General features: G+C 32.7%; 1 protein-coding gene across 1 annotated transcript; it reads right to left on the bottom strand.

The window, feature by feature from the left end:
• Window positions 1-2,846: 2,846 nt before the first annotated feature.
• Window positions 2,847-10,345, bottom strand: LOC109186568 (serine/threonine-protein kinase 38-like). Its single transcript, XM_019336606.1, has 13 exons — window positions 9,936-10,345; window positions 8,788-8,962; window positions 8,311-8,394; window positions 7,374-7,615; window positions 6,067-6,286; window positions 5,654-5,733; window positions 4,964-5,048; window positions 4,456-4,587; window positions 4,252-4,365; window positions 3,889-3,933; window positions 3,639-3,723; window positions 3,471-3,518; window positions 2,847-3,366 (listed from the first exon to the last, which is right to left on the bottom strand). Exons 1-13 carry the CDS (start codon window positions 10,124-10,126, stop codon window positions 3,284-3,286), a joined length of 1,584 nt encoding a protein of 527 aa, XP_019192151.1. The 5' UTR covers window positions 10,127-10,345; the 3' UTR covers window positions 2,847-3,283.
• Window positions 10,346-19,197: the final 8,852 nt, after the last annotated feature.

The raw sequence follows: 19,197 nt of genomic DNA, 5'->3' as shown, positions 1-19,197 counted from the left end.
GGCGACCAGTGGAAGACCCAGGGCGAAACTGCCAGCTATGAGTTCAGCACCAGATCGCTCCGGAATTTCGCCATGGAAACGGCCAACACGGAGCTCCACACCCGCCTTGGTAATGGCTCAAAGGCGTAACTCTCATGGGTTTCTCTTCGTTCTTTTGACCCAAGAGAAGAAGGGACAGGCCCTTGCTATAACTAGAAGCTGAAGAAAAACCCCACCTTCTATTGCCAATAACGTCAGTTCTTCTCATCTGGTCACCATCCAAAACTGTTGGTACAATAACCCTCACCCCCAAAAATAGGTGCCCACATTTTGCTAGTAGTTCTCCCAATAGCAGACTATCCAACAGGACAGTAAAAAAGAATGCGGATCTGAGTGAAGAAATGCCCCGCGTAACTTCACCGGACCAACGGCTCTATCTCCGATAGTCCGATTACTCGAAATCGTACAAAATACACCGTAGATTATAGATACACTGAGTCAGTGAGTCGTATATATGCGTATCAGACTATTAGTGTATGAATAATATCAAAAAGGACGTTTTTGCCCCTCAAAATAACGGCAGATAGATTGCAATTGTAACGGAGGACCAGTTTGGATACCGTTTTAAAAGTTAGAGGACTAAATTGGGTACTTTTAATAGTCTAGGACTAAATCGAGTATTACGTAATAGTTGGAGGACCAAAATGGGTATTAACTCTACTTTTAATATTTTTTTTTTTGAAAATAACTCTACTTTTAATATATATATTTTTTTTTTTTGAAAGTAACTCTACTTTTGTAATTGATCATTGTTACACTTTTTCCACACATCCAACGAATAGTTGCTAGTGATTCTAATAGATGTCATATATATAGTGGTTATCATGTGTCTCTGTCATTAGTTATAAATTTACTAATTAATCAAATAATCATATATATGAAATGATCCAAGGTTAAAGATTTAGTGGAAGCAAAATTATCCTGTTTGGAAGGTTTTGCTAATACTGGTGCACATCTCAGATTGATAAAGATCATAAAATTAGGGATGTTAAGGAAAAATGTTTAACACATGCCTTATAAGATTTTATAAAATTTTGTATTATCAAATTCATCTTCGACCTCTGGCTTGTATGAGTTCATAAAGTTTGTCTCACTTAATACATTTGAACCAACGATGAGATAAGTTTGAACAGTCAAGAAATTTGCAATGACCAAATTCAGAGAGTTTTGTATGGTCATTTTTGTCTAGAAGAAGATTGTATAGTTTAATATCTGGTTATTATTATTTTTATTAAAATTATATATAAGTCAAACTGAAAACCGTTGCCAGTGTTATAAAAATAAAATATCAAAAACCTTTGGCGATAAAATTTGAAAGCCAAAGTTAGAACTTCAAAATAAAAAACTAAGGTGTTTGGTTCAGTTAATATAACATAATCCTACGAATGTAAATATGATAATACTCCGTATTATATTTCTTTATTTGATTCAAAGAAATGTGAGATTCTTAAACTTTATTTTAGTTATTGCATCCCCTCACATTCTTAGGTGATGTGAGATTCTTGAGAATGTTACACGAACTCAAAATATCCCTTAAACCAAACAATTTCAGAAAGTTGAAGAAAAACATATTTCTTAGCAAAGGAGTATGCATGGACGAGAGGCTGGAGGAAACAACTTGACATCAACTAGTTGAGCTAGTCAACAGGCAAAAGGTTAAAACTCCAATAGACGATAACGTCTTGACCTTGTTGATGTCGATTGATCGATAGAAGCAACACATGCATTCAACGAATAGATAGCGGCTAGACCTTGTTGATGTCGATTGATCGATAGGAGCAACACATGCATTCAACGAATAGATAGTGAGCCGCGATAGTCTTTTGGCAAATTGGCGGCATTGATAATCGATTGGATGATAGGATGATGTTTATGGTTTAGGTGTGAGTTTAATAATACTCTAATTTTGCTTGTCAATTGATATTCTTCACTTCTTTGCACTGATTTCTTCATTTATTTAGGGTTTTGATTAGTTTCACTCAAAAACTGTCATTTTGAACAAAACTAACTTAAATAATAATAATAATAATTACATGGCTAAGTTGGCCTATTTGGACACCTAGTTTGCCTAGTAGGTTGGCCACTAACGGTTGAATAACGAAGAAATCCCTTTAACCTAGAGGCACCTAACAAGTAACACCTAGCGGTTGCGTAAACTAATTTCTACAACACTAGTTGCATATATATATATATATATATATATATATATATATATATTTGAAGGAAGTATGGAAATTCCATTAACAATCAATCAGAGATGAGATACAGGCCGGTGGCTCAGTAAACCACTGACCCAGGGCAAACATAGAATCAGATGTCCATGCTAACATATGAACAAGATGATTCGCTGACCTATTGACATGGCGAACATGCACGTTCCCAATGTCAGTAGCAATGATTCGACATTGCTTTACAATCAAACCAACATACGATAGATTCAATTTACATGAATTAAAAAGCGGTACTGAAATTAAGTGTATACTGTAAATCTAAGAAACTACACATTTTTAAAGTATTCATAGATAAATTTGTAGATTATGGCAATAAAAAAGTGTGTTCAGAATTGCAAATCATGTTTTTGGGGTTTGAAGGTTAAGCAATGGCAAATTATTAAGTGGACCCGGGTCAAAAAATACACAATTTATATACTGAATGTTCACAATTTACATACTGAACGTTCAGTATGTAAATTGTATATTTTGATCAAGGTCTACCTTGCAAGGTGGACCCAGGTCCATGGCATAACTGTCCTTAAGCAAGTGGATTCAAGATTTGGAAACATGCAGAGGTAAATATGATGAAATGTATGTGAACTCTACAAACCTGTAATCAAGGATTTACTAAAACAGGAGAAACGGACTTCTTTCAAATGTTGCTGTAATACAGCTGAGCCCCATATATAAACCTGATGCAAATGATTAAGATGCAAAAGGGGGTTAAGGGCAATAAGGCTAGACTCTAGAGAGCATAGAGACTGCCACAATTGAAGGCATGCCTAGCTCTGTCAACCCAGAGTCGAGTTATTAAAAAGAAAAAGATGCAAAATCTGTACATAAAACTATACATACAGCTCCCACTACACCAGCAAAATCACAAACCACCAAAAATCTACCTGTGCATTCTCTATTATTACTGTACAGGTTACGGTGTTCTTCCAAGCAGCCCATTCGCGTGGTTGGGAAAGGGCATGTTATGACTGCACGACTGTTGCACAGAGATGCAGCACGGTTCAGACTGACCGTCACTATGTCATGGTATCCACAGATGCGGTGCGTGTGAGCATTTCAGCACCATCTGCCTTGGAAGAGAATATCACGGCAGATTCACCTGCACATATTGGCATGCTATCAGGAAACATGTTTATTGCAAAATTTATTTTCTTAGGGAAAAACGAGTAGCAAGATGACATGATTTGAGAATCAGAAACTAACTGTGGGTTGAATCAGTGGACAGGCGGTCAGGAGAAGTGCCTCTTTTTTCTGCAAGAGAAAATGTTGTCAGGTGAATGGCTAAACTGAAGCAGTTTCCCACAATAGATTTTTAACCATTGATGATATGTAGGAAAAGAGGAATGTTTGAACTAAATACAAAGCATATACCCTTAGAACGCCGCGGCCCTTTGACAGCCTCAAAATTCTTATAGGTATAGCCGACAAAATTTAAACTTTCAGGGCTTAAAAACATCTGCCAAAGTTGTTGTTTTTAATAAGACACACTGGGTTAGTAATTAGTATAGCATTAAGAATAGATGGGGATCCAAGGGAGGAACTGCAAGTATGCTATTAAAGAGCTAAAAGCAACAGTTCTAAGATGCTCCATGTAATGTGTACCTAAAAAAAAAAAACTAACCTTCCTTATGTTTCCAGAGTTAGTTTTGGCAGGTGGGGGATCCACCTATAAAATAATTGCATGATACAATATAAAGGGTAAGACCATATTGGCAACAACTCAAACACAAATATAAGAAATGTTGTTGAGCTAAAAACTTAAAGGAAATATATATATATATATATATATATATATATATATATATATATATATATATATATATATATATATTTATTTATTTATTTATTTATTTATTTATTTATATAAAGCCACTGACACTAACGTGTCTAAGTAACAAAAGTAACTCAATACTACTCCAATCTTCCACCTGAATGCTAAAGATCATAAAAGTAGGACTGTTAAGGAAAAGTCTTTAATAAATACCTCATCAAATTTGATAAAGTTTTGAGTATCAAGTTCATCATTGACCTCTGGCTTGTATGCTGCAGTCATTTCATAAAGTTTGTCCCAATCGATACCTTTAAACCAGGGGTGAACCTGATATATTCAAGAAGAATAAGTACAAAAGAAAATATTGTAGAGTAGAATAATTATTATCCATCTAATACTATTAGGACAAGTAGATGCCTTTATTTGCTCAGCTCCCTGAGAACCTAGCCGATTTTGAGCATCACAAAGCAACCTACAAATTAGGTTCTTAGCTTCAAGGCTCAACCTTGCTTCACTTGGAAATCTCAAATGATTCTTCCAATGCACAATCTGAAAGTTAAAAATAGTTCAGGGAATAATAAGCTCACAGCACATATTTACATATATATAAGGGACCAAAGCTAAATAGGATAGACTCCAGAGGTCTTGAGTTTGAAGGTTTTGAGCAAATTTGGAAGAGCCCTTAATATTAACAATTCATCAATGACACCATATAATGATCACTTAAAATCTGAAGAATAATGGATTAATTGTCACCGCCATCAACAATGGCACAAAGGCTAGAGTTCCTCACAACCCTAAGAACCTCTATATATTTGCTCTGAAATCTATTGGATGCTAACGGTTAAGTTCATAAAAATGTGAACTTGCAAATATGTCCATGCTCCATATGAATGGCCTATGCTACAGAGCAGGCTCAATCTACCTTTTTGCATGTTGTTATTGGATCATCAGAGTAGAATGGTGGATAACCTACTAGCATCTCATACATAATAGCACCAAGAGACCACCTGCAAATAGCAAAGCCATATAAAGTTGAAAACTTCAGTTATAGTGAAGCACGACATTACATGAAGTTTTGGCATGTGATGATTGTCCTCAAAAGATAGAGGGGAGTAGTACAAAGTTTGTGCGGAACTATCCTGCACTCTCTGGTGTAGTCTTTATGGAAAGAAATAGCATATGCCTAGTGGGGTTCAATGCCCCTTTGCAAACAGTTGAATTGTTTTAACTTTAATGTGATCGCATATCTTTTGCTAAGATTGCTGTACCTGCTTGGTGCTATTTCGTGAATAATACATTTACTTGTATAAATGTATTGAATAAAGGAAAAAAAACATCATTAAAAGGGACAAAAGAAATAAAAAGGCAGAACTAGATAGCAATTTTAGTTTTGCACGCATGTATATGTAAGCATTTTTTTTAAAACACACTTAAATACCAATAGATAGATCATAGAAGAACAGTGTGAGTATGAAACTAAAACATTGCTAATGTGAAGCTGGAGGATGAAGAAAATCTACAATAGAGTCAAAAAGATATATTGGGAGACAAGGGGAGACATTTTATTTTATCTTTAAAAAGGCCAACAGTCATAAATCAAGCAGAAACTAACCAATCACATTCCAAACCATAGCCTCTTTTTAGTAAAACTTCAGGAGCAATATAATCAGGTGTGCCCACAGTTGAAAATGCCTGAATCAGAGAAGCTGATAGTTACTGTCAAGTGTCAAGACTGATGAGGTAAGTAAATGCATAATAGCAGTTATTCTGATAATACAAAGTAACATCAATCTCCAGATTATTTCCATTACAAATATTATCCAATAACCATATTTTTTTTGCATCTCTTAACCTTATACATTGTGTTTAACTTAGCAAAGGTGCAATTGTTTAAATGGTATCTAGAAGCTTAGCAATTGCATGCTTACCATTGGACAGTGCATGTACAACTTTAACTATTCAGTAAATTTTGAAGCTAATAATATACTGAACTAATATTTCTCTAATAGGACAATAACTCCATACCAATTTCCTTCTGTTTAATTGCCAATGCTGCATTTGTTCATTGGAGCTGTTCCAGCAGTTTCCATTGGCATTAGCTGATCCCCTCAAATTTCCATCATTCATTATTTCATTTTCATTTATAGGAGATAGATTTGAACAGTCAAGAGGTTTGCAAAGACCAAAATCAGAGAGTTTCATATGACCATTTTTGTCCAGAAGAAGATTGTCAGGTTTAATATCCCTGCAAAAAATAGATCACCAAGTAATTAAGTGCGCGTGCAAGTCATGTGCATTTGTATATATGGACATTACAGTAAACAAACTTCTTAGTATTAGTTAAAATTAAGTCTATATTCTTACTAACCAAATATTTTCCATCTTAATGAATATTTATTTTTGGAATCTTAACTATTGTTTTTATTAAAGTTATTATATATGTGCATCACATCACATATAATACAAACCTGAGTTGTTCAAACATATTTGAAGTGATTATATCATAGCATTATTAAAATTTCAAATGCACCGAGTAACAATTCTATATAAAAATGGACTACATAATATCAAGTGTAAGTATACATAGTTTAGCTCCCACTCATTACTCATATATATATATATATATATATATGTAGTTATATATCTCAATTTTGATGCAAATTATTATTAAATAATGGGTAGTTGGTCAATATATTCAACCAATTTTATCAATGCGTCAACTCCCTATTCAAAAATTTCATACATTTTTGTTATTTGCATCACCATGCATTGAATGAGATTCATTCTAGTATGTGTGTTTGTTTGTATAAACAATAATTTAAATATTCAAATGTCAATACTTTGATGGAATATTCTTTCTTTAATTTGAAAAACATATCAAGCATAAAGTATCCCCACTATTTTAGAAATAATAAACATAATTCAAATATATGGTATCTATTTTATTTGAGAAATAATTCAATTCAAAATTAATTTTCAAAAGTAAAGTTATCTTATCTTCTTTTTTTTCTTTTTTCTTTTTAAGTTTTCCAAATTAAACAAAAACTCAAAAAGCAAGTAATTTCAAAGAGGGACAAACATCTTTAATAATCAATTTTAATTTTCAATACTTGTGTAAATAATCAATGTAAGACCTAGTAAATGTTTTATTAGGTACTAAAATAATTAAAGTAAATATTATGAACTTTATTAAGAGTGTTATTGCAGTCCTGGACTCAAAAACAAATTCTGTATTACTTTAGTATATATTTTGATTTTGATTCTGATTTTGATTCTGATATATACGGTACTAAGAGAAAACACATGTAGTATTGTAGATTAGCATACTCCACCTGTGAATGTAGTTATGTCGATGGATAGACTCTATGGCCAAAACACTTTCAGCAATGTAAAATCTTGCAACGGTTTCAGTTAATGTCTCCTCCCTCATCAGCAAAGTCATTATGTCACCACCAGGCAGATACTCCATTACAAGATACAGGTATTCAGCATCTTGAAAAGAAAAATATAGTTTTACAATGAAGTGGCTGGCAACTTCTGCAAGCAAGTTCCTTTCTGATCTAACATGTTCAACCTACATGTAAAGACCCAGCATTATATTACACCATATCTCCAGGCACTCTAGGGCACATGAAGCACAGTTTATCTGAAAGGATTTTCAAAGTAGAGGCCACAATCAAGGTAAGTTGCATCTTACAGATGCCTGCACACTGTTTTAACAGATCATTGCTCTGATATTTGTAGTGCCTTGGGTCAATAGGAACAAGCTAACAAGACTCTAATTAAGGCACATGCATTAAACAACTATCTACTAAAGCCATGAACTTTAAACAACTACTCTAGACACAACCACTGATTTTCTCTCTGAGATTCTTTTGGGTGGGTATGGAGTAAACAATCTCTTTTTCTCTGGCATTAAGACCTCTCAAGAGAAGCAAAAGTTTGACCTCAGACACTTTGAGGGAGAAATGAAAAATGCAATCAAAACTTCTTTTTTTTTTTAAAGGTTGTTTTACTAAAGTTAATTGTTCTTAAAGTAAAAATAAAAAGAGGAAACTAGCTGATGATGATATTATCCACCCCTCATATAGATCAGTTTCCTGCTGACTAAAGTTCAATATAAGGAGACCCATTAATTGCAACTTCATTCACTTGTGCATCTGGACAAAAATAGGAAATGTGGGAGAACATCTCAATTCATGGGTAAGAAATTAATTCCTTTGAGCTTAACAAGAAAGTTTGAAATTCAAAATCAATCTTTGACCATACCTGTCCTCTGCTAAGCATTTCAGCCTTCTTCAACTTTTTCATTGCGTATATGTTTCCTGATATTTTCTCCCGACACAATCTAACCTGCAGAAAGTGTTCCATTTTGCAGCTTGTCAATCTGAGGAAAATACATGGGCAGATGATAGTAAAATTGGAAATACACAGCACTACTACCCCCATCTCCCCAACAAATAAATACTCATAAATGAAGAAGAGGGAGCTTTTAAAGGAAAAAGCTTCAAATTTAGATGTATATGCATGACTAGCTGCATATTTGAGAAAGGCATAAAACATTAAGCATGTCCCCTTGCTTTAAAGCATTAAGCAAGCTATAAGCTATATATGAATTCAAAGAAGCTACTTTAGATTAATGAACTCTGTGCAGTAATTAAAGGTCAATAAGGTTAAGGAAACAGTTCAAAATTTTGGCATAACTAGGTATTTCTAGAATTTTAAGAAATTTAAAAAAACTCAAACCTCTCCAAATGCTCCTCTTCCAATGATGGCTAATAGCTCAAAATCATCAACTGAAATCTTATGCCTTTTGAGTCGTATATATTCTGTCTCTTTACGTTCCAAGTCCTTGAGAAGAACCTTTTGCTCCTCCTCTGGCAAACCTAAGCTTGCCAACTTCTGCTCTAGAAGTGAGCGCCTGCAGTTTGTAGAATAGAAAGCATCTGAATAATTCAACAAAGCATCTGACAATTTGTTTGATTATTATGGTCCACCTTCTGGGAAAGCTAACTAAATCTAATAAATACTTCCTATAAATAGTTCATTTATCTCAATCCAAGCTAACATATGGGAATGCTGTTACTTCATATCAAAATTATTCATCCACCGGCAATTAAGTGAACATAAGGAAAATCAAATAGTTCATTTTACAAGGCATATGATGTACAACTTCATCACCACTAAATCATTCAATCAGCCTGTGTCCTATTTATATTGAATGCAGATTTGAACACCCATTACGAATGTCCATCTTTGCAGTGACAATTTCCATGACAACAACCTCATAGGAGGTATGAGCTCATCCTGTATGGCTGTATATATGAGTGCCTGCTATAGACTACCCTTCCAAGACAATGACAAACTTCCCTACACACACTCATATGACTTGTGTTCCACTCACAGACTCATAAATTTTCAAATGATGCAAGCACAACAAGGATTCAAATACTAATATAATTTATACTCCCTCACCACAGAATAACATTTAAAGCATTTGATCAGAACTAAAGGTTTACAACTTCTCCACCATTGAACTTGAAACTCAAGTAAAGAACGAAGGAGAAAGATTTTTTTTAGCACTAAGTTGAATATCAACGAAAATGAAATTACCTGAACTCACCAGAGATATTCTAAATTTTTTTAAAAACTAATAATTAAAACAGAGCTGCAAGCATATTCTATTTAGGTTTTCGAGTTCAATGAAAAATTTTCAATTAGCATTCATTCTCTAATCTCTACGCATCATTCGAATTGAACTAAAAAATAATAATTGTTATCGGGGAAAACTTCATTAGAAATGCAATGAGTAGATGAATAAACATACGCAGGAGCAAATTTTGCATTCAGAGAAACAGATACAAACAGAAAAAGCTATTCGGAGAGTCAGAGACCTTTCTATGCGTTCCTTGTACTGTTTCATGTGAGTCTTGTAGTGGCTCTCAATGTATTTCTTCGCAGCGGCGACTCGTTCGAGAGTCAAGCTGGAGCCCAGCTGCTCCTCCAATTCTTCCTCCTCTTCCTCCTCCTCCTCCTCATCCTCCGAATACGCAGTCTCCGTCACTGCCTTCCTTTCCTCCTCCATTTCCTTCTCGATATCTTTTTTTCTTTTCTTTTCTTTTAATGTTATGATGTGTTATGTTATGTATATATACGAATCTCCAGATTGTTCGTCCTCTCTACAAATCCGCACTCTCTATCTCTCACTATATCTCTCTATATCTGTGTATGCATCCGGGATCGGCGACGGTGGAGGAGAGAGGGTGTGTATATATTTCGCCGGAGGATCAACGGCCTTTTGAAACAGAATCAGTCTGCCTTCGCGTACAAATGGCCTTTTTCGCATTAAACGTGGCGGGATAGAGTTACTTTTGGTCCCACTCCATGTGGGTCCTTCGTTTTATTTTATAATTATATAACTATTACGGAGTACAATTTAAAGTTATGTCACGCTAATGATCACTTCAATCGCCCAACAAATAATTAAAAAATATGTGTTAACTATTTTAAGGAGGAAAATACGTGCTAACTGGGCAACATGTGTGCATGTAGTGTGATTTTTTTTTTTTTTTTCCAAAATCTGAGTTCTTTCAAAAAAAATTACAACTGTCAAAAATAACGCAAAAGGATTAAAAGATTAAAAAATAATAATAATAAAAATTAAGTGGGGTCAAGTTAAACTAAGTCTGATGGAGTGGTGCAAATGTACTATGTAGTGTCATCCAATGGAGTGGTATGTATCAAAGGAAGCGGAGATGGTAGCTGTTAAAGAAGCTTTGAATTGACTTAAGGAGAAAATTTTGATAATGTCAACATTAAAACAAACTCTTCTAAGTGGTGTAATTTCTCAATTAGGGGATTTCATTTGATTCTCAATTTCTCATTAGACATTAAAGACTGTGCGTTCAAGGTATCTCAGATTATCAAGGTAATCTGATAAAGATAATCTTAGATTACCATATTTGGTTTAGGTAATCTAGGTAATCTGATGCATTCAAAAAAAAAAAAAAGGTAATCTGATAAACGTAATCTTAGATTACCATATTTGATTTAGGTAATCTGAGAGGGTAATAATGCAAGATTACTGTCATTTAGGAAATGAGAGTATATTTGAGGTAATCTGATTTATCAAGTTTTTGTTAGATACTCTGATATTACTTTTCAATATTTCAAAATTACCCTCATTTATTTTTTGAATGCAAAACATGCCACTCTCATTTATTTCTTTTCAAGAAAACGTGATATGCATTATGCAACTGAGTTACAAAGTTCAGGACCAAATTATGGTCTACATCACACAAGAGTCATACGGCTTCCTCATTTTATGCTTTTATTTTTTTGATAATAATAATAACAATTATTATTATTATTATTATTATTGAATTGCATTATTATTATTATTATTATTATTATTATTATTATTATTATTATTATTATTATTATTAGCATCTTGTTAAATTTTGAATTATGAAAAAAAAAAAAAAAAAAAAGACTTACAATTTACACTTTTCAATTTCTATGATGTGCATTTAAGTAATTGATGTAATATAACTTAAAATATAACCTTCCATCAAACAAGTTAATGTTACATTCCTACAACTTTAACCAAACACATCAGGTAATCTTACATTTTCAAAATCTCACATTACTTACCCCCAGGTAATCCTATTAATTACTTGGAGTAATCAATGATTCCGTGAACCAAACGCCCTCTTAATGAATGATCTCATGTGTTTATTTCTTTTGCTAGTCGATCAATGAATTAGCTAGGCAGCACATACAATAATGAGATAATATAATCGGTTTTTATGTCTCATTGTTTAAGGTGATTTTTCGATCATCGTCCTATCATTTGTGATGTTTTGACTTCGAACTTTATTTAATATAGTGCTTTTATTAAAAAAAAAAAAAAAGAAAAAAAAAAAAGGAGAAGTCCTAGCTAAACATGTGTGATTAAGACACATAACAATAAAAATAGGTCATTGTTTATTCACCCAAACCCGTATCCCCCTAGTGCTGCTGCTCATTAGGGGTGTCATTGCGGGCCGGTTTGTCCCATTAGGCATACCCCATTACGACTCTTTCTTTTTTCTTTGCGGGCCAGCCCACGAAACTCGCGGGCTAGTATTATGTAACCTTAACTCGCTTCATGCGGGCCTTGCGAGCCTAACTTTAAAAGCGAAAAAAATTATTATTTTATATTCAAATAATTTAACCTAAATAATATTAATTATTTTCGTGTTTAAATTTTTACATTATATATATATATATATATATATATATATATATATATATAATTTATGAAAAGTCTACATAGACTAGCCCGCTAGGCCCACATTTCTACGGGCTAAAAATTATAGGCCCTAACCCGCTCCACCGCATGACGATTTAGCACTGGCCCACAGGCTTGGGTCCATCTTGACGCCCTTACTACTCATCAACAAAAGACAAACATCCTTTTTAACCAATAGAATTAATGAAAGCTCATTAAGGTCTAAGGAGTTTTTTTTTTTTTTTTTTTTTTTTGAAAGCCAATAACTTCGGATTGCATTAAATCAAGGAAAAAAACAATAAACAAAGGAGGATCATCCCTCCAGATAGTTCGTGCTGAGACTGCATTTACATGTTTAGCTAGAGCATGAGCTATCAAGTTGGTATCTCTGCAAACAAAACTAACAAAACAAACTGACATAGAATTAATAAGCGTAAACACGAATCTAAAACAACTCCAAGATACGTATGAATCGAACTAGCATTCCGAAAGCTTGAGACGAGAACCGCACAATCTGAATAAATGTTGATATTTAAGTAGTCGTGTTCCTTTGACCATGAAAGAGCCTCACGTATCACTATGGCTTCGACTAGGAAAGGATCAAATGGGCACGAAAGAGAACCGTTAGCCGCTGCATGCAATGAAGGCGCCATCTATACAAGGTCTAAGGAGTTAAGGCTAAACAAATTCAAATTAAATATAAGAAAAACAACTCATTGAAGACCAAACGATCCAAAATTAACAAAAAAAAAAAAAATCAAGTCGGTTAAGTTGGACAAAACCTTAGAAAAATACGTGGAATTAGGACACAAGGATATTAGGAAAGTAATAAGCAATAAAATCCCAAGCATGCAAATACGCAATACGAATCAAAACTTTTAAAAATTATATGAGCATTTTCATTTCGAATATTTTTTAAAAAATTTATATATTTCTAATAAATTATAATTTATGTTATTATGTATATTGAACTCTATAGTGATATTTTACTTTTGGGTTTTTGAATAATAATTTAATCACCTTTGATATATCATACATTTCACTTTTAGTTTTTTTTTTTTTTTTTTTTAATCTGACCATAGTGTGTTTAGTCAATACTATAAGATCAGACTAATCATGTTCATATAATAGGACCTTAAGAGTGACAAAGCAATACCTCATGGGTTATGAATTTTAACCGTACCTACATTCTCAAAGCTCTCTAATTAAGTTGGAATAGACATGCATAATCTTATTCATACTTAGCCTCCATAGATTTCCACTTTTAATTTTTGACTATTAGCATAATCACTTTTAATTCCTCGACTTAAAAAAAAAAAAACAATCAAATTTGTTTCAAAATATTAAAATTTTGTTCATATAAAAATAGTAAAATTAGGTAAAAGTGATGATATTAATCATATTTCCGATCAAATATGGTTGAAAAAAAATGTAATGAACCAACAGGAATTAACTTGGTAATCTGAATGTAATCTCATAATTGAGAATCAAAAGTAGAATTATCATCATTGTACTCCGTATAGTAATAGTTTTTTTTTTTCTTCAAAAGATTAAATTCTCAATCTCAAGTGCCCTTCGACCTTCACAGTTCACACCCCGGCCTAACAGAGCATTTAAGAGGATATAAATCAAGATAACTCAATGACTCAACAATAGAAATATATTATCTCAAGTTGAATTCCAAATACTTTTTGGAAGAATATATAATGGGTGTACTTTAACTGCTCAAAAAGCTTTCCTCCTATTCCACAAATTTTCCATCTGGGTTCATGGGGAGTCTTTTATAAGTTAAAAAAACAAAAACAAAAACAAAAACAAATATAGACTCTTGAGTCTTGAACACGCTTTACTTGTTGATTAATTTAAAGAAATTAAGAAAAATGGCTTTAAAATCCTACCACCCCCCCCCCCGCTGCCAAATACAGGTTGCATGCATACTTTTAATTAACATCTTTTTTCTTTTTAATAAAATGTCATACTTATTGTAAAGTGAATAGTCATTTCATAGCAAGTCTCTTTGTTGCACTCCAACCAATAATTTTTTCCTCTAAAACTCTTGGGTTGGAGATGCTCTAATTTACTAATAAAGTGAATAATTTTTCCTAATGAACTAAATCCATTACTAATATGTCATTTAATAGAGTTGTTGATTTTGTCTTAATGAACTAAATTTGTCATTTTAGAATTATTTTTACTTTTGGTTATATGCCTATACTATTATGTAACATCCACATTTGATTTTCAAATATTATTTTGTCACATCTGGTGTAAAACTTTTATTTTTGTCACATTAAGTACTTTCAACAAAATATTAGATACTTTTTTTAAAAAAATCAAAATATATGGCATTTCGATCTAATTCAAAATCTTACACTTGTACCCAAAAGCATCTAAGTTTTCAAGTTAGTACGATTTTGAGTTGAAAATATGATAAATTATAATTGTTTAATTTTCTATCAAAAATTTGGCCAAGATGACTAAATGTGACAAAATTTAAAATTGTGACTAAATGTGACAAAAATAATACTTGATAACCAACTATGAAAGTCCTAATAGTTATATGACTAATAGTGTAAATAAACCAAACACATTGTGCTCAGATGACACCTTTGTGGCCCCACTTGAAGGAAAGTCACAAGATTGAACCTTGGGGGTGGGGTCTTGACTCTTTGGACGGTAATAGATAAAGAAAGTATATAATATATACTACCTTGTAATAGAGTTAATAGTATTCAAAAAACAAATAGTAAAAATAACTCGTCATTTTAAGAATAACGAAAAGATCAATAATTTTATATTACAAATAATTAAAAGATTAACTCTGCATAACAAATCTAATTGACGTACTAATGTGGTGTTTGGTATGAGGATGGAATTGTAATTTCATTCCTACCAAACTTTATGAAATTACAATTTCATGGTTTGTTTGAAGGTAATTGCAATTTGCTCCAACCATGGAATTGCAATTCCTAATTAAGGCCCCCCTAGGAATTGCAATCATTTACAGATTGCAATTTCGCACTTTGTGAAATTATAATTTCATGATAAATGATTATTTTACCCTTATGTTTATTATTATATTATTATACAGGAGCACTCTAGTCTTTATTCACTTCATCCCTATCAATTCATCATCATTATATTCATGTCTACCAAACAATATAATTTAAATTCTCACTTTATTCTTTTCCCACCAAATTACAATTCTTTTCTTCTTTAATTCTCTCATGCCAACCAAACGCCATGTAATTTTGTAAAAATGTCATTTCACCAATACATTAATAACTTTGTTTTACTAACAACCATAAAGTTCAATTCTTATCATATGAAATCGACTTTGTTACGAATACTATGATATACAAATATTTTGAGAAGTCATATTGGTCTGATTGTTGACTTAATAAGCTAAGCTGATTACTTAATACACACCTTCAGATAAAAGAAGAAAAAAAAAACAATAAAAATATCGTACAAGTGTTGGGTTAACAAGAAGCATCTCTTTCCTCTTCATGTGAAAGCTAAAGTACGAGATGCTGGTGGAGGTCAACCTTTGACCGGTTACTGTTCATAAAACGGCGTCCGCTTTGAATGAAAGTCTCTGTCAACTGACCAATTAACGAGTACACGTAACATCCTTTGACTATTTACGTTGTTGGGATTATTTGGAAATAATTGTTATGTTAAGATGCGTCATCGTGATGCCATCATGACAGGTAATGATGATTGTATCATCTTCTACTGTTACTCTTCTGCGGAGTAACTTCTAAGAAACATAAAAGCATTTTCACACTTGTAGCATCCATAGATTTCAGCCAGTAATCAAACGATTATTGAATAATTAATTATGTCCTTTTTTAATCTCTAATAATTGATTGGATTTTGTAGAAAAATAGACACAAGTCACACAAGATTGAAATTGAACTTAACAGTTTCAATTTGTTATTTTAATTATTGAAAAAATAAAAATAAATAGATTTAAACCCATGTGAGTTATGGTTAGCACAATATAGGTCGGGTTGAATTATTTTTAATACATGTTAAATTTTTATAAACTCAACTTATATAAGGGCAAATTGAAAATTAACGTTCTTTTGAGTTTGTAAAGAGATCTTAACTCTCTCTTTCTCTCTAGCTCTTCCATGATACAAAAATTATAACTAAAAAAAAATAAAAATAGAAAACCCACATTGTTAAAGTTACTCTTAGAGATATGCTCATTTTGAAAGTAGTTGCACTATTTTTTTATGAATAGCCACACATCGCAGCTTTGAACTAATAGCATGTTTGGTTGACGAAATGAATTTTGAAAGAATAAGAATCGTATTCATAAAAAATAAAATAGGTAAGGAATAAAATTTGAATTTTATTTTAATGTTTTGGGTGGTGGAATGAATATACTTCTAGAATTGAATTCTCTTATTTGGTTGGATTAATGGATATAAATACAATAAGCTAGCATTCTAATTAAAGATAAAATTGGTGTCCATACACACACAGAGAGACACAACAACAATGTAACAATAATAATATGACTAGGGATCGAGTGTCACCAGCGGCAGTGTGGGAGCAACCTCTCAAAGTGAGGGGGGTTCCTTGTGCGCAGTGAGCACATGTCTAGCCTCTGTGGTTTATGTTCAGTTGAGTTACCACGATTTACATCATCCCAAATGCTCTGTCGGGTCGGGGTGTGGGGGGCCCTTTGGGTTGGGGTTGAGCCTTGGAATAATAATCACTACAAGAAAATTGTGCGCAGTGAGCACATGTCTAGCCTCTGTGATTTATGTTCAGTTGAGTTACCACGATTTACATCATCCCAAATGCTCTGTCGAGTCGGGGTGTGGGGGGCCCTTTGGGTTGGGGTTCAGCCTTGGAATAATAATAATGTTTTCGAAATTTCAGAAATAGCCTCATACTAACCCTTTATTATGGTTATTATCTTTACAAGGGAAATAAAAAGTGCCCTACCAAACAACCAAATCAGCATATTTTTGAAAAGAAAACAACATTTTTAGCCATTGAATTATGGTAATTGTATAAATTTAAATATATTTAGTCACTTAATTGTCCATTATGTTTCACTTTCAGTCACTGATGTTATATATAATTATTAAATTATTTTTATCCTTTAGAATCGATATTCATGATTGTTGGTTTTTGAGTTTTTGGGCCAAGGGAGGTCCAACACAACCTTGGTGGGTGGATTCACCTTTCAATAAAGCTTTAACGAAGTGGGAAGGAATGAATAAAAGTGAAAAAGTATTTCTCTATTCTCTGGGCCTCGACTCGCCTCCCTCACACACTCTCGGAAGGACCTTTATATAGGTGCCCCCCTTTAATCTGACTTTAAGTACATTTAAGGGGTCTTAAGTGCTATTTACGTTACAGGGCCGTTGGGCTGCCGTTACTGGGCTTCCCAACGGCTCCTTTGACCGAGCTCTTCAATATCACCATAAATGTCGTGCAACGGCTCTTTACCGATCCGGCCGAGTCCCAGTCCTATCCTCAAGCTCGGGCCGACTCCTGGACTCAGCCTTAGTCTCTTCTGGGCCTTGTTACTTATTCGGGTTCCTCACCTTGGGCCGTATGCTATTCTTCTCGGGCTTCTTCATCCTTCTTGGACTTCCCCCTCTCTCTTGGGCTTCTCCTTTTGTACTTCTTCTTGGGCTGGGGTTCACACCCCATCAATGATTAAAGTTTTATTTTTGCAATGTGAATGCTATTTGTAACAATGAATATTAAATGATAAAATAACCTTACCATATGTTAATAGGGTTTGACAATTATACAATATTAGAGACTAAATATATAATATTATGAAGAATTAAAGAGCTAAAATTATTTAAGTTTATTTATAGATATTAAATTTTCAAAAGTAAAACAATTCAGATACTAAAAGTGTTATTTTTTCTCCTAAAAAATATTATTTCATTCCTGACTTATTTCATCAACTAATGAATATGTGGTACAAAATTTTCGGATTGATCTGAAGAGAGTTGGCCATACATACCAAAATTATTAATTATTTTTGTAACATTAAAATAGAATAAAATAAAATGTACTCCGTGTCATAGTCAAGTTAGTCACAACTATGATAGCATACCCAAAGACTTCACAATCAAGCTAATCACCAAGTAATTTTATTTTGTCTGATACTAAGAGATTTCTTTTGTGCGCACCAGCTCGTTTTTTCTTTCTTTCTTTTTGAAAATGATAGAAAAATACAAAATAATAGTATCTAACTTTAAAAAAAAAAAAAATTAAAAAAAATCTTATCATCCAAGTCAGATAAAAAAATTAGAAAAAATAAAAACTAACTAAAATCTCATAGATACTCTAATAGCAACCTCAATAGATGGAGATTTTAGTTGATTTTTGTAGAGGTGATTAGGAAAGAGACGAAAAAGGGGGAAAAAGACAAAATCGTCATCCCATCCAATGAAAGATCTTCAATATCTAAACAAAAGAAAAATCATATTAAGAGAAAAAGAAGGTTTGTAAATCGTTGACGCTATAAATCTCATAGATTTGTGTCTAGTTCCTGCCCATCTTTTCCATTATTCTCATTGATCAAACACCTATAGATATGATTTTACAGTGAGTTTGTTCAGATATTGAAGATGTTTACTTGAGAAAACAATTTTATTTCTAAAAAAATATAAAATCCAGCAACAATTCATCATCAATTTGGTCGAAAAGGATCAAAACTGTTAAAAACAACAAAGTTAGATACTAAAATTAAAAAAAAAAAAATTAAAGTTATGTAACAAAAGTGATAAAACCTCAAAAATCGTGGAACCAATAGTGAAATTAATTCTTTTCAAATGTATCCATGAATTTAACAGCGAAAAAATATATTAATCTTGAAGTCTATAGATAAACTTATA

This window comes from Ipomoea nil, unplaced genomic scaffold, assembly GCF_001879475.1.
Source record: "Ipomoea nil cultivar Tokyo-kokei standard unplaced genomic scaffold, Asagao_1.1 scaffold1407, whole genome shotgun sequence".
NCBI classification, from domain to species: Eukaryota; Viridiplantae; Streptophyta; class Magnoliopsida; order Solanales; family Convolvulaceae; genus Ipomoea; species Ipomoea nil.
The sequence above is the reverse complement of the archived record's forward strand: the minus strand, read 5'-3'. Positions and strand labels throughout refer to the sequence as shown.